The sequence below is a fragment of the Hemitrygon akajei genome, chromosome 7, assembly GCF_048418815.1.
Source record: "Hemitrygon akajei chromosome 7, sHemAka1.3, whole genome shotgun sequence".
Taxonomy (NCBI): Eukaryota; Metazoa; Chordata; class Chondrichthyes; order Myliobatiformes; family Dasyatidae; genus Hemitrygon; species Hemitrygon akajei.
Window position 1 is genome coordinate 72041077 of NC_133130.1, and position 23334 is coordinate 72064410.

Consider the following 23334-nt stretch of genomic DNA (forward strand, 5'->3'; position numbering starts at 1 on the left):
TATTAACCCCTGCCCTTAATACACACAAAGACTTGGCCTCCTCAGCTGCTTGTGGCAATGAATTCCACAGATTCACCACACTCTGGCTGAAGAAATTCCTCCTCATCTCCGTTCTAAAAGGATACCCCTAATTCTGGGGCTGTGTCCTCTGATCTTAGACTCTCCCACTATAGGAAACATCCTCTCCACATCCATTCTTCAAGGCCTTTCACAGTTTGATAGGTTTCAATTAGGTTGCCGTCATTCTTCTGAATTCCAGTGAAAGTAGGCCCATCAAACGCTCTTCATTTGACAAGCCGCTCAATCCTGGAATCAGTTTCATGAACTTCCTTTGAACCTTCTCCAGTTTCAGAATGTCCTTTCAAAGATAAGGGGCCCAAAACTGCTCACAATACTCTTAAGTGAGGGTTCACCAGTGCTTTATAAAATCTTAACACTACATCCTTGCTTTTATATTCTAGTCCTCTTGAACTGAATGCTAACATTGCATTTGCCTTCCTCACCACAAACTCAAACTGCAAATTAACCCTTGGAGAATCCTGCACAAGGACTCCCAAGTCCCTTTGCGCCTCAGATTCTTAAAATTTTCTTCTACAAAAGTGCATGACAATACACTTACCGACACTGTATTCCATCTGCCACTTCTTTGTCCATTCTCCTAACCTAAGTCTTTTTGTAGCCTCCCTACTTCCTCAAAACTACCTGTCCCTCCACCTATCTTCATAACGTCTGCAAACTTTGCAACAAAGCCATCAATTCTGTCATCCAAATAATTGACATATAACGTAAAAAGAAGTTGTTCCAACAAAGATCCCTGTGGAACACCACTAGTCACCCTCAGCCAATCAGAAAAGTCTCCCTTTATACCCATTCTTTGCCTCTTGCCAATCAGCCACTGCCATATGAAGAGCATCTGACAGGCCTATTTTCATTGGAATTCAGAAGAATGAGGGCAACCTAATTGAAACTTATCAAACTGTGAAAGGCCTTGAAGAATGGATGTGGAGAGGATGTTTCCTATAGTGGGAGAGTCTAAGACCAGAGGACACAGCCCCAGAATCAGGGGTATCCTTTTAGAATGGAGATGACGAGGAATTTCTTTGGGCTTGTAACTTATTGAGCAGCCCCACGTGTAGCATCTTGTCAAAGGCCTTCTGAAAATCCAACTTCACAACATCAACCAAATCTCCTTTGGTTATCCTGCTTGCTATTTCTTCAAGGACTTCCAACATATTAGGTAAGATTTTCCCTTGAGGAAACCGTGCTGACTATAGCCTATTTTAACATGTGCGTTCAAGTACAGTACTCCAAAACCACATCCTTAACAATCGACTCCAACATCTTCCCAACCACTGAGATCAGACTAACGAGCCTATAATTTCCTTTCTTCTGCCTCTCTTCTTTGTTGGAATGACATTTGCAATTTTCCCGTCTTCTAGAATGATTCCAGAACCTATTGATTCTCGAAAGATCATTACTAATGCCTCCTCAATCTCTTCAGCCACCTTTTTCAGAACCCTTGGGTGTACACCATCTGGTCCAGGTGACTTAGACTACTTTTAGAAGTTTCAGTTTCTAAAGAACTTTCTCCTTCATAGTGGTAACTTGACACACTTCATGACTCCTGACACCTGGAACTTCCACCTTACTGCTAGTGTTTTCTACAGTGAAGACTGATGTAAAATACTTATTCAGTTCGTCCACCATTTCTTTGTCCTCCATTACTACCTCTCCAGCAACGTTTTCCAGCAGTCTGATATCCACTCTCATCTCTCTTTTACACTTCATGTATCTGAAGAAACTTTTGCTATCCTCTGATATATTTTTGGCTAGCTTAATTTCATTTTCCATCTTTAGTGACTTTTTAGTTGACTGTTGATTTTTAAAAGCTTCTCAGTCCTCTAACTTCCCACTAACTTTTGCTCTCTGATATGCCCTCTCTTGGGCTTTGACTTCTGTCGGCCACGGTTGTCATTTTGCCTTTAGAATACTTCTTCCTCTTTGGGATGTATATATCCTGTGCCTTCTGAATTGCTTCCAGAAATTCCAGCCATTTCTGCTCTGCCGTCATCCCTGCCCGTGGCTTTGGCAGCTGTCTTCTTGGTCTCCTCCTTCTCTCTAAATTGTCAGTCTACTTGTCTGGCATCCACTGAGGGGTGAGAAGAAATTTCCTCCAATAGAATATTAAGCTCAAAGCCACTACCTCTGCTCACATCACAAACTCCATGTCATATTCACCCTCACAAATATTCTCCCTGGAAACCATTTGAAAGTGAAACTGATTATTTGTAAACCTGCTGAAACTTTTGATATGGATGAACCACTTCTGTGTTAACATTGCTTACATTCATCACCTTAATTTCACCTTAATTATACCTCAGCTCTTCTGCTGAAAACCTCCTATATGTCTTCACTTGCCTGCAATTTGTTTTATTCCATTGCACTCCTGGTCGCTCTGTCTGATTTTACCCTCCAAATACAGAAGCACTTAAAACTTTACTCACCAACCTATAATTGATCCTGAAATTTCAATGATCACAAAAGGCATAAAAAGTGGACCCTTGCATTTGTTAACTATTTTTAACACCATAGAGTAGGCTTCCTCTGCAATTTACGGAACTTTATAGGTCATAAAGATGCAGCAGATACGGAGTTGCCTTTTCAGGTATTACTTTTGATATCAGGATTGTCGAAAGTAAGGAGTTATCCATAAAGAAAGGAGATGAAGCAAATTTTTTATTTGCAGATTAAAATTCTTTGGAATTTTCTTCCTCAAAGGAGACAAAATCTTACAAGAGATAGATATTTGAAAAGCAGAAGTTTCACAAAAGATGAATTGAATATGAAGTTGAGGTTGCTTTCAGATTAGCCAAGATCTTATTCAGGGGAGAACAGACTTGAAGAATCACGTGGCTTACTTCTTTTGTATATTCATATCAGCCTGCTCATCCTGTTGCTTGTCACTGCTGCTGTGCATGTTAGATCTTACAAGCACCAATCATTTATTGTGATGTGAATCATTAATCTGTGCAAGTTCTATAAATAAATATAAGAACAATGAACCATCCATTTTCACTAACATTGTCTTACATTCTTGCTTGCATGAATATGCTAATTGATGACTAATGTTTTCAATGATCCAATGTGTTATGATTGCTTTTGCTGATTTTCTTGTTTCTACAGATGATAGTACTGGGGTAGATACTAATGAGGAAGGCAATGAATGCTCTATTTTGGGAGGTGGAGAGGAACACACTAACCATGAAACTGACCTTGATTCTTTTGGTAATTCTAATTATATTGTGCTGTTTAACCTGTGGAAAATGCAATACTTGGTGCTTGCTGGAGCTTTGTGCATCTTTCATGTCTGTTTTTATAACACACTTACTGCAACTTTGAGCTCCAGCAAACTGTTTTCATGGTGATACCTTGAAATAATACACCATAACTGTTTGTGCACAATCATATGCAATTCATCAATCATGTTTTTGACACGATTCCAGTATCTTTAATCTCCCTTGGGAATACCAGAGCAAACTAACTGTAAATCAATTTTAAAAGTATACCTTATTCAGTGACTAAGCACTGCTACACAAAAAAAAACAATTTTCCCCTTCAAGGAAAGAGATACAGTATATTTCTTTAATTTTTCCCATGACATTTCTTGGAAACATATAAGATAAAGGCACAAGGGAGAACATTAAACCTATTGTGGCCTTCCTGAAAAGTGATATTTTAAGTGTGGTTCCAAATCCACAGTGCTATCTGCTCTTCAGTGCATTTACATGTGGCAATTCCTCATATGTTATTAGGTGCTGACAAGTAAGTGAATCATAAGATCATTATAGCTATGCCAAGGTTTTCATCATAAACAAAAATCATTGAGTGATGCACAGATTGACTTTGGTAAATTGGTTTATTATTAGTTTATCACTTTTTCTATAAATCAGAGGCAACATTGACAGCAGTTTTGCATCCCATAGCCAATAATGTTTTAAACAAGAACTTGGAATCAAGCTTGATATTGTTCAGGTGCTACCTATCTATTGTTTTATTTGATTATCAAATTTTCTTGTGTGGTCATTTTCAGACTTTGTCCTAAAGCATTGATTCCCAGATGTGTCACTGGCCTCACATTGCTTTCGCTTGTTGTTTTTGGTTGCCTGTCCAATGAATGGATAGCAGACCCTGGAACAATAATAATAGACCTAAAAGAGAATTGCATATTTTGATGAAACAAGAGCAAATGTCTGTGTAGTGCTAACGTATTTTGGGAGTTCTGAAAGTTGGTTAGTACATGAAACCAAAGAAATTTATTTTCTTCAGGACTGCATTCCCCCTATACAGATTCTAGAAACATTTGGAGAGTGCAGGGCCTTTGCTCTATATTGCTGAATTCCAAGACAAATCACATATTGTAAAAACTTAGCACTCTAGCACAATCTTACCCATTCCCAAAATCTCCTTTCTGAGGCAACATACTGAAGATTTAATTGTGACAAGGGAATGTTATTCAAGATCCATTGCTTTGAGAGACTTCTGTGGGGGGGGGGGGGGGCACTGCAGGAGTGAAATGTAGAAAATACTACTCCTTCATGGTATGCATGTACTATTTAAAATAAATCTAACTTTTGCAATTCATAATCACAGCTAGAAATGCAGTTTTTACATAATTATATCTCTACATCAAAACTAAATCATTCTTCATTTTTCATGTTTAGTGATGATTAAAATTGTTATTATTAAATAATGATGGTTATAATGATTATTAAAATATATCCAGTGGTATGTTAAAATATTCTTCATCATCTCAATCTCGTCTTCATTTCATCATTCTTCCACTCATAGTTCATCTAGTCAATCTTCTTTATCTTCATGAGCAGTTTAGAGCCAATATTTTTTATTCCTTATTTGTCTTCTGACATTTTGCTGCTTCCTTTCACTCAAGGAAAGATTGGCAGTGATGTAGCGCCTTTTATCCCTTTGATGTCACACAGCTTTTCAAGTACAATCACAGTTTTATTTTATGTGGTTGCCAGTTTGCGCACAGAAATTCTCAAACATTCATTCCCTGCCACGCACAAACCTTCCTAAATCATCCCAACTATTTTGAGGTGTTTGCCTCATTAACATGGAAATTGTCTGGTTTCAAGTAAATGAGATGACACTTGGTAAATGCATATACTCAGTAACTTAAATGGCATCTGTGCAATAGGTCAAATAGCATAGCATCCTGTTACTTCAGGTAATGCAGCAATTGCACATAAAACCATTACTGTTGTCAATGAAAATTTATAGTGCTTCTTGTTATGGCTCTCATTTACAATTTTCATTGAGGATCTGTCTTAAACAATGTTTACATATTTTGTTGTTATTTTGCCATGTGAATTTAAAGATTTAGGTATATGGAATTATAATATGAAAAGTGTGTCATTCAAGAAGATTAGAACTACTAACTCATTTAATGCTATTCAAAATGCTATTCAAAGGCCTTGCATTGAGTTAATGACTGGATGCTTTTCCGGATAACTGTCAGTTTATAGGTGGATTTGGACAGTAAACAGAGTAAAATATGTCCTTAAATAGGACCTCCTCTGATCCACTTCTAAAATCAGCACCTATTGCCTAGTCCTGATAAAAATAATATATTCCTTCAAAAACTACCAGAAATCCATTTTGCCACATACAAGTCATGTGAAGTGACTTGTGTATCAACTACACTATATCAATGGTTGTAAAAGCTGTTACATGCTACCTATAAAGTGGAGAGAACTGGGGTAAATAATTTCAGTGGTTCAGCATAAAGTTGATATTTCTTCAGCAAAGATATTCTGGGCTAAATCAGAGATTTTTCTGATGTTTTGTTTTCACTTTATTCTGAGTGCACAAAATAAATGTGTTTTCCTCCATAGGGAGCAGGTTTTAATGTTATTTTGAAGAAGAGAGTAAAGATAATAAAGGCTTTTGAAGCCTAGTGTCATGAAATATATTTTTATACTTGCAGATCTGAAATCTTTTGGATTAAATTGCATAACAAAAAAAAAGTAGAAAAGTAACAGTTGATAGCTTTTGATTGACTAACAAAAAGTTCTGCTGCGTACCCATTACTAATTCCTTCTACTCGTACGTCCCCTACCCACCTCAAATGCCTTCAAATAAAAAAGTGATTGGGTCGCATTCTAGTGGGTGTGGTTGACAGTTCTAAGTCAAACTGCCAACGTTCAGCTACTTAAGTTCAAGTTGCTCCTGAATGTAAAGATACGCTGACAGTTCGGGACCTGCTGCCAGGTATGGACACTCCATCTGTGGACTGCACAGAGTTCAGTGCCAAAGTCTTAGTCTTGCTGAGGTAACCAAATATCACACTAGGGAATCACATCCTGGATGCTACACCAGGCAAATTATGCAGACTTAGTTGGAAAACACAAAAGGAAAGCTTTTTTAAAAAAAGATGCTGTTGAATTAGGCTAACATTTTAATCCATTCTATATGTGTGAATAAATGTTTTTAATTATTTACTTCATTTTTAAAACTGTTAATCTCTCAGAATGTAAGACAAATGTAATATTCCGTGAGAGTTTTGATGGAAGAGGAAGTTCTGCCCCTTCTCTTCCCCCACCCATTTTCTCTTCCTTTAAAATGTGTGCTGCAGGACATCTGCATTAAACTGAATGGGATCTCAACATCATTCAGTCCTCACTGCCTCATTGGAAGGTATGGAGGACCAAAGACATCTGTGAGAGTTTCTCATGGGTAGGCATTGGCATCAGTCTGCTGCATGCTAATTGATGGGAAACAAATCAAAGCACATGCATTGAAGTTAAAACAATAGATTCTAGAAATCTAAAACAAAACAGAAACACTTAGCAAGTCAAGTCGCATTGGTATTAGATGACCATTCAGGAATTCTGATGACCTGCTGATTAGTTAGAGCATTTTTATTTATGTTCCAACAAATACATTTTGTTTTTGAGGTTGGTGGCAGTCAGATTCTGGAAAAGAAGATTTATTCTTAGCTAATCCATAATGTCTTTGTATTAATATTTCTTGTTTATATTGCCAGAATTAATTTTGAAAGTACAGTTTTTAATCTGCAGTTTTCAAAGAATTTAACAATTTGTTTCTCACCTAATTTAGGAGGTCAAAGTAGCATGTCGGTTGACATGAAGCTTAAGAAACTCTTAGAGGCCCAACCGCAGGTGACAAATTCACTTTCAACTGCTGTTCAGAAAGCTTCACTTGATGGTGTGGCACAGGAAGAACTGAAGGTTGGTTTAAAACACTTTTGATATATCTAAAGTACTGCTTTCTTTTGAAATTGGAATTTGTGTACAGTTGTTAATTGCTCTTAAATAATGTGCAATTGTGTCCCCTTCAAATCATCATCAAGCTTTCCTCTCCAATTCGTGTGTAATTACAACTCTCTACATAATGCTCCCTGATTGGTGATGAATTACACCCCCCCTCCTTTATTAATGTAGAGCTACTCCCCTCACCCCCCCAGTCAATTAACATGAAATTATATCTCCCCCTCATTTGAGATAGAACTGTCTCTATTCATCCCAACCACCAGCTGCGTCAATGTACAATTGGAATGTTTGCCCTTGACCCTATCTAACTTCATTGAACTGGAAAGAGTGCAGGACAGATTAGTGAGGATGCTGCCTAGACTTGGCGGACTGAGTTGTAAGGAGAAGTTGGGGATGATTTTATAGATGAGAGAAAATCTGCAGATGCTGGAAATCGGAGCAACACACACAAAATGCTGGAGAAACTCAGGCAGCATCTATGGAAAAAAATACAGTCGACGTTTCAGGCCGAAACCCTTCAACAGAACAGGTTTATAGAGGTAGAATCATGAGGATCGATATAGTGAATGCACATGGCCAACTAGGAACTGGAATGCACAATTTTGGACTGAGAAGAGAGGGATTTTGGAGAGGACCTAAGGATTTGCTTCTCTCTGCAGATGGTGGTGCTTATGTAGGATGAGCTGCCAGAAAAATTGGTTCAAGCAGGCACAATAATGACATCAAAGAGACTTTTGGATGAATACGTGGATTGGAAAGGTTTAGAAGGATGTAGGGCAAATGTGGGTAAAGGGAACTAGCTTGGTGGCCATAATGGCCAGTATGGATAAATTGGATTACAGGGCCTGATGCAGTTCTGTATAATTCTTTGATTCCTTTTACATATCCCAGTTAGAGTTGAATTACACCAGTGTATGCTAAATTTCAACAGCCTTCAGGAATAAGCATCCTTGAAGAACTTGCAACAGTGCTAACACTTTCATTTAATGCATTGCTATTCATAGGAGATTGCTGTGTGCATATTGTCTTTTAGAGTAAATCAGTGACTGCCCATTTTAAGAAGGGAAGTATGTCACTGGCCTTGAAGCACTTTGGGATGTCATGAAACCTGATATAAATGTACATTCTTCTTTTGAATATTGGCCAGTGGAAAGTACATTCACTACATCAGAGATAACTTGTCAGTTGCAGGTGGCTGGCAAATCTGATTGGCTGTGTCACATCTGGTATCATTGAATGAGATTGAAATGGTAACAGAGATGTGAGGAGGCAGTGAGGTGATAGTGGGGCTGTAAGCTGGTGGCACCAAATGAAGGCAAACATCAAATGATTATCATAATAGGGAGCCAGAGGGGTTTTTTCCTTGTTCTTTCTGGATTTTTGAAACTTTTTTGCACAAATTCAGTGGATTCCGGTTAATTGGGACACATTGGGATCAGTACATTTTGGCCCAGTAAAGCGGCTACCCCAATCAGCTGAAGTTTCATGGAAATGGTCAAAAAGGTTAAACTGAGTAACAAATGATGTGTTTAAATGAAAGACAGAAAACAATTAGAACACCAGCAACACACAAAATGCTGGAGGAACTCAGCAGGCTAGGCAGCATCAATGCAAAAAAGTACAGTCGATGTTTCGGGCCGAAACCCTGTTTCATAAGCCTTGTAGATATTGTCTGCACAAAACTTTTGAAGCAAGTCGGAGAGTTGTGTGGATTTCCATGTTTCTGCACTTACAGTATCAACACCATCTTTCTCACCTTGTGCTTTCTCGAATGAAATATGATGCCAACATTTCCACTGAGAAAAGCAACCATCCATTGCTTTAAAATTGTCGTGACCCAGCTTCTTAGCTACCTCCTTTGACTTGTGTTTTTATTAAAACATTGGTCCACTGACACACACACTTTGTCTAGGTAAAATGGAAAACCATTGATTGGGATCCTCTACAACAAATGGATCCTTACCTTCACGCTTTTGTTTTTAGGATGTTCCTTGTCCCTTGCCCATTCTTCTCGCAGTCCATCTTGCAGATGTATCAAGTGTGCAATTGTAGATTTGTCGTTATTTCCACCAGCTGACAATGAGTGGTGTTAGGCAGATGGCTTTTGATTTGGTCAGAAGTGTTCTAGAAGTAAGCCTGGCAATTATAGACCTGTCAGTTTGACATCAGTGGTGGGTAAATTAATGGAAAGTATTCTTAGAGATAGTATTTATAATTATCTGGATAGACAGGATCTGATTAGGAGTAGCCAGCATGGATTTGTGCGTGGAAGGTCATGTTTGACAAACCTTATTGAATTTTTTGAAGTAGTTACGAGGAATGTTGACGAGGGTAAGGCAGTGGATGTAGTCTATATGGACTTCAGCAAGGCCTTTGACAAAGTTCCACATGGAAGGTTAGTTAAGAAGGTTCAGTCGTTAGGTATTAATGCTGGAGTAATAAAATGGATTCAACAGTGGCTAGATGGGAGATGCCAGAGAGTAGTGGTGGATAATTGTTTATCGGGATGGAGGCCGGTGACTAGCGGGGTGCCTCAGGGATCTGTTTTGGGCCCAATGTTGTTTGTAATATACATAAATGATCTGGATGATGGGGTGGTAAATTGGATTAGTAAGTATGCTGATGATACTAAGGTAGGAGGTGTTGTGGATAATGAGGTGGGTTTTCAAAGCTTGCAGGGAGATTTATGCTGGTTAGAAGAATGGGCTGAACGTTGGCAGATGGAGTTTAATGCTGAGAAGTGTGAGGTTCTACATTTTGGCAGGAATAATCCAAATAGAACATACAGGGTAAATGGTAGGGCATTGAGGAATGCAGTGGAACAGAGAGATCTAGGAATAACAGTGCATAGTTCCCTGAAGGTGGAGTCTCATGTAGATAGGGTGGTGAAGAAGGCTTTTGGAACGCTGGCCTTTATAAATCAGAGCATTGAGTACAGAAGTTGGGATGTAATGTTAAAATTGTACAAGGCATTGGTAAGGCCAAATTTGGAATATTGTGTACAGTTCTGGTCACCGAATTATAGGAAAGATATCAATAAATTAGAGAGAGTGCAGAGACGATTTACTAGGATGTTACCAGGGTTTCAGCACTTAAGTTACAGAGAAAGGTTGAACAAGTTAGGTCTCTATTCATTGGAGCGTAGAAGGTTGAGGGGGGATTTGATCGAGGTATTTAAAATGTTGAGAGGGATAGATAGAGTTGACGTGAATAGGCTGTTTCCATTGAGAGTAGGGGAGATTCAAACGAGAGGACATGATTTGAGAGTTAGGGGGCAAAAGTTTAAGGGAAACACGAGGGGGTATTTCTTTACTCAGAGAGTGATAGCTGTGTGGAATGAGCTTCCTGTAGAAGTAGTAGAGGCCAGATCAGTTGTGTCATTTAAGGTAAAATTGGATAGGTATATGGATAGGAAAGGAGTGGAGGGTTATGGGCTGAGTGCGGGTAGGTGGGACTAGGTGAGATTAAGAGTTTGGCACTGACTAGGAGGGCCGGAATGGCCTGTTTCCGTGCTGTGATTGTTATATGTTATATGATTATATGTTATACAGATTTTAACAGATGAAATGGTGTAGGCATCTTATGTTTAAGCAAACCCATAGCAACTGGTTTATTGTAATCCAAATACTGAACACAAAGCGCGGTAACGGTCCTTTATGTAATTACATCATCATGTCAAGCCCCCCCCCCCCCCAAAGTGAAACCCTAGCACAATGTGGGTTGTTATAAATTATGTATATTTCCACCAATTACGTTACCCTACACAGCCCTCCTCCCCCCACCCCCCAACTGCCCAGAATTCACTGAAATCGACATTATCAGCCTGTCTAGACCTCGGAGGAACTCGGGTCCTATGTTCGATGGGTGGAGAATCAGCAGCTGCCTCTGGCTCATCCCGAGGTGCGTTGACACACTCACGGTCATGACTTGACGCTAGGAGCATGGTAGCAGAATCCTCTAAATCTTGCTGGGACGATTTGAGGTGATCTACCCAAATACATTGAGATTTTACCCCTCTTATCTGTGACAAAAGTCTTTTCTCCCCATTCTTAAATGCTGAACAGGCCATCATAAGGAGGCCTAAGACGATGTTGGTGTGCATCATTGCAGATGAAAACAAACGAGGCGGAATGTAGGTTAACAGGAACCCCAGAGTGCTGTACGCCATGATGGGAGGTTGAAATAGTTGAAAAGGAAATAAATTTACTGAGAAGGGTGGAATGCTGTTGGGGGCCGACCAGGTGCTCGTGGTGTCAGAAATGAAATCGCCTTCCTCTCTTAACGGCTGTCCATATACCAACTTGGCCACAGATGAGGACCTCTTTTGGAGCTGTACTGAGCTCCAGCAGAACCCACGAGACAATCATCAGTCAGGGAAGCCTTCAGAGCAGCCTTTAAGGAGCAGTGAAGCCACTCACATAGGCCATTGGACTGCGGGTGATACGATGCAGTGTGATGTAGCCTAACACCGAGGTTCTGGCACATCACAGGCCAGAGATCTGATGTGAATTGTGGACTGCGGTCAGAGGAAATATTAGATGGGGTACGAAACTGAAAAACCCAGGTGCTGATGAATGCCCAAGCCACATCTGCAGCCATCGTCGATGCCAGGGGGTGGCCACCTCACTCAGGGACCTCAAAAGATGCCAGTAGCGCCTGAACATGACGGTTAATTTTTGCCCACTGGTACTCCACACAGATTACAGTCCAGTCACACACGTCCTTGCTAAGTCCATGCCATATAAACTTTAGTGCAACCGGTTTCTGTGAGGCCTTCCGGCCCAGATGTGAGAGGCCATGTCTGGAGTCAAAAACAGCCCACCTCCAGTTTGTGGGCACTGTGGGATGAGGGAGAGGTTGAGACATCGCACAGGAGAGAAACCCCAGCTTCCATGAACATAATGTCAGCCAACTGCAGGCCTGTGACTGCTGTTCGATAAGCCTAGACATCTGTGTCAGCAGCTTAGTCAGTGTGAGGCTGGCATAGTCAACCCATATGTGTACGGCTTCAACAGCTGGACGTGAGAGCCAATCAGCCGCGGTATTATTTTTGCCCCTGATATGTTCTATATCCTTTGTAAACTTGGGTATGTAGATCTGGTGGCATTGCCGCTATGCAGACCAAGAGTCTGATATTTTGGCCACTGCATGCATGAGGGGTCTGTAGTCAATAAACACTGTGAAATGGCGACCCTCTCGAAGAAAACGAAAATGGTGGACTGCCAGATAGAGACCAAGAAACTCACGGTCAAATGTGTTATACTTCCTTTTGGATGGTCAGAGCTGCCAGCTGAAGAAGGCGAGTGCTTCCACACGCCTCCAACCAACTGTCCGTGCACATCATCCACAGCATAGTCTGAAGCAGTGGGAAATCCATAATAGTGGCTACTTTTGATGGAAGTGGTTTCACACCTGCTGAGAAAGTCAGTGGTTGACAACCCAAACTGCCATTTAGCAGAGTTAATAATCAATCAGCGTTGGCTTAAGTGCTGGAAACGTGTGTGGAGATGAGATACGTCTTTGGATTTGAATGCACTGGCGACAAGGTAAACAAAAAGAAAATCTAAGTCTTTTAAATCAGAGTCCATCAGCTGTTGGAAAGTCTGTCCTGCAATTTTCAGCCCATACAGCATGTGCAGTAACTGAAAGAGGCCAAATAAGGTTATCACAGCCGTTTTGGAATGTCCTCTGAACACACATCTGATAGTAACCCCCCCCACCTACATTGACTTTGGAAAAAATTAACTTTACGGCTAAACATGCCAAAAAGTCTTGGATGTGTGGGACAGGGTAACGATTGGGGATTGTGGCCTTGTTAAGGCATCGGAAATTGCCGTATGGATGGCAGCCACCATTGTGCTTAGGGACCATGTAGAGGGACAAAGTCCAGGAGATATTTGACCAGCGTACAATGCCAGGCCTTTCCATGATGGCAAACTCGGCATTTGCCAGCTTTTCTGGGTCCAGTCTATGTGCACGGGCATGGACCAGTGAGCCAGTTGTAGAAATGTGGGCTTGGTGAGGTTTAGGAATTCACCCAGCAGTCGAGTAAAACTCACATGGAATGGTGCATGTACTTGACAGAGTCATTGTGGGGAGCAGGGTAACAACCCAAAGCCTTTGACATCAACAATCCGGCAGTTAAGATCGACTAACAGGAAATCTGAACTGAGCTGAAGCCTAGCCACTTTAGCCAGGACAAAGTCTCATGTGTAATGTTGCCCACTGAAACAGAGCATCACCAGTCATGGCACTAAGTCTGGATCCTGCTGTTGTTGGCCACCTCCAGTGAGGTTTCATTGCTCTTTGCCTTCTCATCAATAGGCAACACTGGCAGCACACTCACTTGAGCATCCGTGTCACACAGGAAGCATTGCCCTGAAAGGGTGTCCATAATGAACAGTGGACAACCCTGGCAGCTGGAATCCATGGTTTTCATGGACCTCTGATGTCCTGATGCGCTGGCACTGTCAAAGCTTTAAGGTGCTCAGCACTTCCAGGCATTCATACCATGTTGTGGCCTTGCTGACTGGCTTATTGAGGTAGAGAAAGGAGGAATGATGCATGGCTGAGTGAAGACTGTCAGCCATTTTAGCAAGCACTCTATAGTCCTTCACAGGTGTATTAGCGAGTGCTATATAAACTTGATCAGGCATTTGCTGCATGAAGAGTTCTTTAAAAATAAAACAAAGCTGATGAGTCCTCAGTTAGTCCTGACGAAGGGTCTCGGCCCAAAACGTCGACAACGCTTCTCCCTATAGATGCTGCCTGGCTTGCTGCGTTCCACCAGCATTTTGTGTGTGTTGCTTGAATTTCCAGCATCTGCAGATTTCCCTCGAGAGACAGCACGTGATCCATTAGCTCCAAAGGCTTAGCATTGCCGAGGCTGGGTAAAGAGAGTAACTGTTTGGCACACTCAGACTCTGTTAGTCCAAAAGTCTGTAGAAGGTGAGTTTTCAGCAATTGGTATTTATTGTGCTCAGGAGGGTATTCTAGTAGACTCACCACTCTCACAGCCATAGAGTTCCTGAGTGACGATACCACATAGAAATACTTAGTGTTGTCGGCAGCGATTTCTCGGTGCACATTGGGCCTCGGCATGTGCAAACCAAGCAAATAGCACTTTGCTGTCAAACCTTTGGCAGTTTCAAAGTGATTGCATTGGCTGACATGTTCGATAACTCTGGAATCATCCTAGAGCATCGGGGTCACCAATGCAAGTTTTCACAAATAAAGCAGCTAGGTGTTTTATGTTTAAACAAAACTGTAGCAACTCATTTATTGTAATCCAAATACTGAACACAAAGTGCATTAACATTTCTTTACGTAATTGCATCATCACATCAGACCAGCCATTTAAAGTGAAACTCAATGTCAATGGTTGTGAATAATGTACATTTCCACCAATTACATTACCCTACACCAGAAGGTAGTTTTTTTGGCCAGTGTCAAATCTTATCCTGACATCTTGCCAAGGGTCTGAAAATTTTAAAAGTCAAAACAAAAAAAACCAAAATCATTAAATATCACTTCTTTTTAATTCGGCCTCTATTGGCCCAAATGGATAACATAACAAAAGCACATATGACTGACGCTATTTAAAAACTGTTCACTCTAAGCACGCTGTAGTGTCTAACAGCCACACAAGTACACGTGACTAATGCTAGTCAGAAGCTGTTCGGCAACAGTATAGTGTCCCAAGTAAACGAAGGGAATCCCAGCTGTTTTCTAAATTAGTTTTTGTTCTTTTAGAGCTTTTCCAAATAAGCGACTGCCTTCATTAACCAATCACCCAATTAACCAGAATCCACTGTACTTGAAACTTGTCTTTTGAGTGGCAGCCTTTAGCATTTTCTGTAAGCATTGGTTTGCTATTGTGAATCTAAATAAGCTGATTCCTTATACAATTGAATATTCCAAGGAGCCTGAAATGGCAGTGAAGCCCCCTCCCTCCAGCTTACTATAGCAGTTGGCCTAAAGCAGTTTTCTGGCAGGCTCCTTCAATGATCTAATTGAATGGCGGAACTGACTTGATAGGCTAAGTATCATAATGCTTTCACATTTTCCCTGAGGGATTAAACATTAGCATTGACTTTTGGCCCAAATAAAAAAATTCTGTGATCAGTTATACAGGAATAATATTGACTTCACTTGTGGAGAAAATGAGGCAACCCATTATTCTCACACCTCCACTAGAAAATGTGTGGTGCAAAGAAACTGGAATGGGAGAACAAAGTGATTAAGAAATCAAGATCACTTTCAGTACTGTATTTCAAAACCAATATCAGGATAATGGAAAAATTCATCTGCCATTTATCCCAGCTTCTTTAGTGTTCTCTGTCTGACCTACACTTCTGTCTGCATGCCCCTTGTATTCTCCACCTCTGGTAAGATGGCACTGCACTCGGACACAGTGGCCTCTCAGGGTCCAAACAAAGGTGTAATTGTTAATCCGCAACATCTTTTTCACAAACGCAAATTAAGAAAACCAAGTACTACAGGTCTACCACCCTTGTGAGTTACTGGATAATGGTGGATCTGGACTTGTTACAACCATGTTGCAGCCTGATAAAGCCACCGAGGAAAGAAGGCATCAGATGCGGCACGCAGTCCAATGAATGGTGCGGGTGATTGTCTTGGATGTTTTTCTTGTGACTGCAAGATCCTATTGGACATTGGTAATATGGAATACTGTGAATCCAATTCACAGTTTCAGTGGCGAGGCTGACTGCAGGTAAGCTGAGTGACCTTGGTTGTGGTGCAGACCAGGCCCTCATGTCCCTTGGTTCTGTTGCGGCCGCCGGGGAAGGAGATGCCAGAGGTGGTTATGTGTTGCTGGATTCCGTACTGGATAGGGGATAGGGACAGCCCCTCCCATCGGTGCTGCCCTCCTTTGTTCACTCGGTGGGAGACAAGCTGGATTGCCTTGGTCTGCAGCTGCACTAGCACAAGATGAAGAAATGCTGTGGATCTGCTCTTGCAGAAACGTGGCCTCAAGACCAGGACAATACCCATACACCATCAATCTACAGGCCATGACACTCAGGGACTTGGGCTATATTAATTATTTTTTGTTACTGTGTGTTTTTCTGCTATCATAATTATATGTGCTCTGTGCTGCAAGTGACTGTTGATTTTGTGTTATGCAGGTTGGCCCCAGAGGAATGCTGTTTCATTTGCCTGTATTCATATATATGGTGAATGACAATTACACTTGGTGAACTTTCTCAGGAACTTGATCTATTTCTTTTTTATTTACATTTAATTTTAAATACATCATGACACATTTCTACAGAGCGTAAGGGTCCTTCAGCCTGTCTTGGCTTTCTGACTAAATTCATATGGTTGTAATTTCATCCACTTAATATTTATCCATTTCCATTTTCAAAGTATCCCCATTGTTTTAGGTAGATCTTTCACTCATTAAGAACTCTCCTTTTCAAACAAAATCTCTTTATTCTTGGAATGGTTGCTCAATCAATTGGTTAGTGAAAACAATTTTTATTTATCTTGTCAAAACTTCTCATAACGTTTGACATCTAGACCTTCGGTCAACGTTTGTCACAGGAAGAGCATTTGATGGCTCTGAGACACTGTTCACTGGATTTCAGAAAAATGAGGGGTGGCCTCATTGAAAACTATCGAATGATGAAAGGACTTGATGGAGTGGATGTGCAGAGGATGTTTCCTATGGTAGGAGAGTCTAAAACCAGAGTACACAGCCTCGGAATAGAGGGCGTCCTTTTAGAACAAAAATTAGAAGGAATTTCTTTAGCCAGAGAATGGTGAATCTGTGGGATTTCTTGCCACAGGCAGTTATAGAGCCTAAGTCTTTGTGCTTAGTTAAGGCAGAGTTTGACAGGTTCTTGATTGGTTAGGGCATGAAGGGATACAGGGAGAAGGCAGGTGACCGGGGCTGTGAGGAAAATTGAATCAGCCATGATGAAATGGTGGAGCAGACTTGATGGGCCAGATAGCCTAATTCTGTTCCTATATCTTATGGTCTTGTATCATAACTTACCCTTATATCAGGCAAACAAAATTCTACTTGCATGGATTTGTTTTTAGCAGTAAAGAATGTTTACAGCTGACGACCAGCAGGTTACCTTCTCCAACTGCTTTATTGCTTGCCTTTTCTGTTGCTGCCTTCTGTATATGCCAGTAGATTACATACCCTAGCCTGTTTTGGATTGCACTCTACAATGCTTCCTTTTTTTCGTTCATTATTTGTCTCCCTGGTACAATCAGAAATGCAGCATAGATTATGGTTCATTCTCACTAAGATGACTCTAATGTACTCGTGTTTGCCACCACATTGCCAACTGAAATCCCTGTACAACTATTGAAGTCCAGACTGCCAGGTGCTATATTTCACTATCTCCTCTTGGAGTCATCTCACTCTTAAAGTAGCTCATTTCTCAACTTCTCATTTGAAATCCCCCTCATCACAGAGTCATAGAACTATACTGCAAGGAAAGCAGGCCCTCCAGCCTGACTCAGCCACACCAATTAAGTTGCCTTAGAGCTACATACTTGTCCAAATGTCTTTTAAATGTCATAATTATATGTGCCTCTGCCACTTCCCGTGGAAGCTCATTCCATATATGCAATCCTCTCTGTGTGAAAAAGTTGCCCCTTAGGTTTCTTTTTAATCTTTCCCCTTTCACTTTAAACTTATGCCCTCTAGATTTGGACCTGCCCTAACTAGGGAAAAGACTGTAGGTATTCATCTTATCTGTGCCCCTCATGATTTTTATAAAACTCTATAATTTGTCCCCAGCCTCCTCAGCTCCAGGGGAAAAGATTCTCGCCTATCCATCCTCTCCTTATAGCTCAGAACCTCCTGGTTACATCCTCAGAATTTTTTGTATCCTTTCCAGTTTAATGTGTTCTGATTTTCCAAGTTCCAAGATTTCTCTATAACCCTCTTGCTCACTATCCTCCCATTCAGAAGCTATTTCCCACTACAATACTTTCTTGAACACTGTGCTGAATTTCCTGACACTTCACAATAGCTCCACTACTACTCCTGAACTACTTGAGTTAATCCCTCGTCTCTAATTTTGCTGCTCTAATTTCCATCAAATCCATCTCCAAAACCTGTTGGTCTCCCAGTAAAATTGGTATTTTGCTCCTTCATACCAAAAGCCACAGTACAGGTTTGAACACTGGTGCAACGATTCATCAGACTGGCTTGGCACAAGAGCATTAACATGTGTTACTGTTCTGAGAATAATAATATCTCTTCCCTAAAAACACGAAGGGTATAAAGTCAGGCTTTCCAGAAACATGTTAAGCAATCTGATGTTTCATCATAGTATAAATGTGCCATCCAAAGTGCTGGCTTTCGTTGAGATATGAATCCAAGACCTATCTGTTCTCTCAGAGGAACGTGAATTACAACACTATTGGAAGATGACCAGGGAAATTCTTAAAATGGTTTTGCCATAATAGTATCTGTCACATCAAAGAAACAGTTCTGACTGGCCCAGTTTAACCTCCAGGGCACCAATATAGGTTGAATTAAACCAAAGAGGACCTGTTACAACACAGGATTCGGGTAGGTATGTTTCACAATTTTGAGCTTATTAAGAGTGGAGGATGGTTGGGTCTAATGCTGATAAAAGAAAATGTAAGGGCAGCAATGTATGAGTATCCAAACAGTAGGTTGAACTCAGTCATATAATATCCTAGTTGGGAAATAGGCCTGTGTTTTCCTTTTCTCATGAATTGTCACAATGAAGTGGAAACACAAATATTATATGACCTGCAACATGTCAGGTAGTCTCAGCTTAATCATATGAATCAGAGTCCTAGAAAAGTACAGCACAGAAACAGGCCTTTCGGACCTTCCTGTCATTGCTTAACCATTTAAACTGCCTGCTCTTTTATCTTTTATCCCAATTGGAATTGTGAGAGGATTGGGATAAAACATTTTATCCCAATCCTCCTATTGTAATCTTTTATACTAAGGATCCCCTCCCCTGCCCTTTTTACCTACTCTTTGCCTCATTCTATCTGCTAAATATTTTGGCTACATCTTTCTACCTCCGCAATGCGCTTTACCAAACTCCCCACCTCAGGAATTTTATTTGGAGGATTGATATAAAAGATGGATTTTGAGTAGCTTTTTAAAGATCGATAATTTTTTTCAAATCTTTCCCCTCATTGCTCAGAGATTGTTCACTTGCACTTTTCCATTTCACCACAGTAGCATAGTAGGACAGCATGGTCGAGTAGTGGTTAGCACTATGCTTTATAGGACCAGTGACCCAGGTTCATTTCTGCTGCTGTATCTTCATAGCCATGTGGGTTTTCTCCGAGTGCTCCGGTTTCCTTCCACAGTCCAAAGATGTACCAGTTGTTACTGGCTCAAACCTCATGGAATCACAGTTGCTCACAAACCAACAGCGACTTGAAGGAGAACCAAGGTACCATTAAAGACAACCAGCAAAAGCAATGTGGTGTACAGGATCACCTGTGGAGACTGCAGCAAGAATGACGTCAACCAGACAGGGCATAAACTCTCATCTTGTTTACAGGAACACAAACTGGTCGTTCGTACAGAGACATGATCCATTGTCACTGATCTCAGTACATGAAGGCCAAGAAGGATACCACTTTAGCTGGACACCATGGAGGTTCTGGTGCAGGCAAACACAAAAGAGAATTTTTAGAAGCGTTGTTCTCTTCTGATAACTCTGTAAATAAATACGTTGAAATAGACAAAGGTTCAAAAGTTCATTTATTATCAAAGTATACAACTCTGAAATTCTTCTTCTCTAGATAGCCAAGAAAACAAGAAAGAAAAGAACGGCAGCATGATCCCCAATTCCCAAACCCCTCCTCCCCGCACAAAAAATTAGCAAATATGGAATAGGCACATGACCCCCCCCCCCCAAATCTTCCTCCCTGCACAAAAAAAGAAAGGTTGAATAAAAAACTATAAGACTGAAAAAAAGTCTATAGTCCGAATCCATATCCAAAATTCAGTAAGCCTGGGTAACATTCTCTGGGCACAGCAACAGGCTCTGTCCTCTCCAACTTTTGGTACAAATCTGTTAATCTGCAGAATGATCTGAAACTATAGCCTTCCTCTGGCTTGTATTCATACCTATCCAAGGTTAGAGCCTTAACTTGCTATTGCAATTTGTTGGTTGCATTATAATACCTAGACCTATCACTATGAATGACATCAACATTGCAAATTTGACCATATTTCAAATCTAGATCATTCAATTTTTACATGAAGAGAGTAATTTAAGTCTTTTACTTGGGGTCCAAAGCATTATTTTGCACTTGGAGGCAAACGTTAGATGAAAATGAAGTGCCATTGTCATTGCACCAGTTCAAAGACCTCATTGTTACTTTGCTTCATTCATAGAGTCATATACAGAGTGGAAACAGGCCATTTGCCCACCACATCCAATCTAAACATTGGCCCCATTGGCACCAATCCCATCTTGCAGCACTTGGCCCTTGCCCTTCTGTGCATAACTGACTCAGGTGCTCATTGAGAGCCTTCTTAAATGCCACTCTGCTTAACCATCCTCTTGAACAGTGCCTTCCTGATACTCACCCTCCAGGATCCCCTCATATCCCAATTAAATCTCTTCCCCTTAACCTAATTGTATGTTTTCTTGTTTTGCCTGCCTCTGGTTTGCAGAAAAGCTTCCTGAGGTCTACCTTATCAGTATACCTCATTATTTTATAAACCTCTGTCATCTTAACCTCTTGAGCTTCTTCAGTCTTTCCTGATAATTGAAATGTTCATCACAGACATTGTTTACACAGGCAGGGAATTTCATTGCACCTTGGTGTACATGACAATAAACTAATCTGAATCTGACATCCTGGTGAAGCTCCTCAACACTTCCTGAAGTGCTGTCACATTCTTCCTATAATGTGGCACTCAAAGCTGTACACAACAGTCTACTTGAGGCCTAAACTAAGTTTTATAAAATTGGAGTGTAATCTCTCTGTCTTTGTCAAATCCAAGCTGAATGAATTCACTTTATTGGTGTTTCATTCATTCCGTGTGCTCTAAGCACAAAATTTACTGAATTTAGATTTAAAATTGAAGAAGTGTGGATGTTTGAGGCATCCAATACAACAGGGTTGTCATTACAATCTACTCTCCATCAATATAAAATTGAACTTTCAATCTGCATGCACGACTCTGATTATCCAATCTTCAAGGAATACAGTGTGCAGTAATCAAAACAAGTCAGAAATTGCCAGATATATTTTCCAGTGTGGACAGGACAATAGTAAATCCATTTGCCTTGATAGTGAATGAGAAACCAATTTCTGATTTCTCTTCAATTTTTTTGGGAAGTTTGCATATGACAAGTAAGTTTCAATTATGATTCTTTTGTACAAGTCCAAAAGCCAGCCAGCAAAGAAAGACATTTGAGCATGCAAGTAGAATGCATATGGACTCACATGAGAAGAGGTGAAAACTGTAATAAGAACATCCTTGTCTGGTAATGTAATCATAAAAACAGCATATCAGAATGGCAAGAAGTTAAATTTAGATATATGGTTTACTCCTGCACCATTGAAGTAAGTAAATTGCTGGATCTTTGTCTTAAAATGTTTAAGCCAAGCTTGGGTCCTTGAATAAAGTGATAATGAGTTTAAACATTAAAGATTGCTTTTAATTTATGAAACTTTTCTATTTAATTTATTTAATCTGAAATTTTTTAAAGAAAAATGGGCAAACCATTTTATCAGCTTAAATTTTCAGTGTTATTTCCATGTTTTTACTATATTACCATATTTATTACTGTGGCTTTGGAGCATATTTGTTTGTATGACTTTTCACCCACCTGCAATATCTTTGGGGACCGCCAATGCTGACAGGATTCCTTTCTACACCAAGGTCTTTGAAGTTGAAAAACAATGACTTTCATTGCTTTCCCTTGCACTGTCGGTTCCTGTACGTCAGCGATGAAAGTGATGTATCAGTAGAAGACTTGTGGTGTTTTCTTTAAACAAAGAAGAGCTTAGATTGTCTGATTTTTTCATTCAATTTAGCTTTCTGCGGTGGATTTAATGCAATATGAAGCTGGCTTGAGAAAAGCACAATAGGTTGGCAAACTAACTGAATTAACTGAGCTTAGAGGAATAAATTTGTAACGTGGCAGAAGTTCTTTGCCATAAAAAGGTTTCCCAAAATGGGATTTGCTAGCTAATCACACTGATACTTTTGCACCTTAACTGTTTTAGAGTGATCCATTATTTGTTCACTAATGCCAAGTCCTGGTAACATGTTATGAAAGAAATACATAATATTCAATTTATCAATGCTGTAAATGGATTTGAAAACCATTCATTTATTTTTGATTTTTGCTCTTTGGGGAAAATCAAAGAATCTAGTTTCACTAAAATTAGTTTATAAATATTACTATGTTTGGCTGTTTTCTAAGCATATTTAAAGCCAGATTCTATTTGACTATGTTATCTATTGAGTTGTAATACTATTATAAAGCTACTGTCCAATTGAACTGGTGCACATAAAGCATTTATATTTGTGTAGAAATGAAGCATGTAAGTGGAATTATCGTGTTATATTTATTGCTATAACAAAATATATATTTTAGCATAATCCCAGCCAGGTTTTTAAAAGAAACATTCTAATAACTTGATTATGAGATTCAGAGAGGCTAGCATTTTTTTTCCTCTTTTAGAAAAAGTCCCAAAGCTGTTCTGTTCACAAGAAGCAATTGACTGCAGATTCAATGTGATTGTAATGTGGTTCAGATATTTGTAAATGAGGCATTCTGTGATTGTAGGAGAGGGTAAACTGTTACCTTCTCCTGAGGATTCTGTATCCCACACCTCCTTAAGGCAAGAGAATAGGCCATTAGAGGGCCCCTTCATTACTTATTGTCTTAATGCAGAGGGAGGGTACAGCCTTGGTAGCATTTGATAACCAGTTTCAACATTCAGCAGACTAAGCTATTAGTCATGCATCTCAGCCTTTCTCTATTTACTTTCAAAACACTTAGAAATAATACAA

At 40.1% G+C, this 23334-nt stretch overlaps 1 protein-coding gene across 4 annotated transcripts in view; it reads left to right on the plus strand.

Moving 5' to 3' along the window:
- The window catches only part of ehbp1 (EH domain binding protein 1), a 389918-nt gene that overhangs the window by 302396 nt on the left and 64188 nt on the right, over positions 1-23334 (plus strand). For 2 of the 4 annotated variants that reach the window (XM_073051179.1, XM_073051181.1), the window contains 2 exons: positions 3184-3285; positions 7138-7268. In XM_073051179.1, the coding sequence (XP_072907280.1) occupies positions 3184-3285; positions 7138-7268 (233 nt within the window). The remainder of the gene's footprint in view (positions 1-3183; positions 3286-7137; positions 7269-23334) is intronic. The other 2 variants (XM_073051180.1, XM_073051182.1) reach the window with 1 other exon arrangement.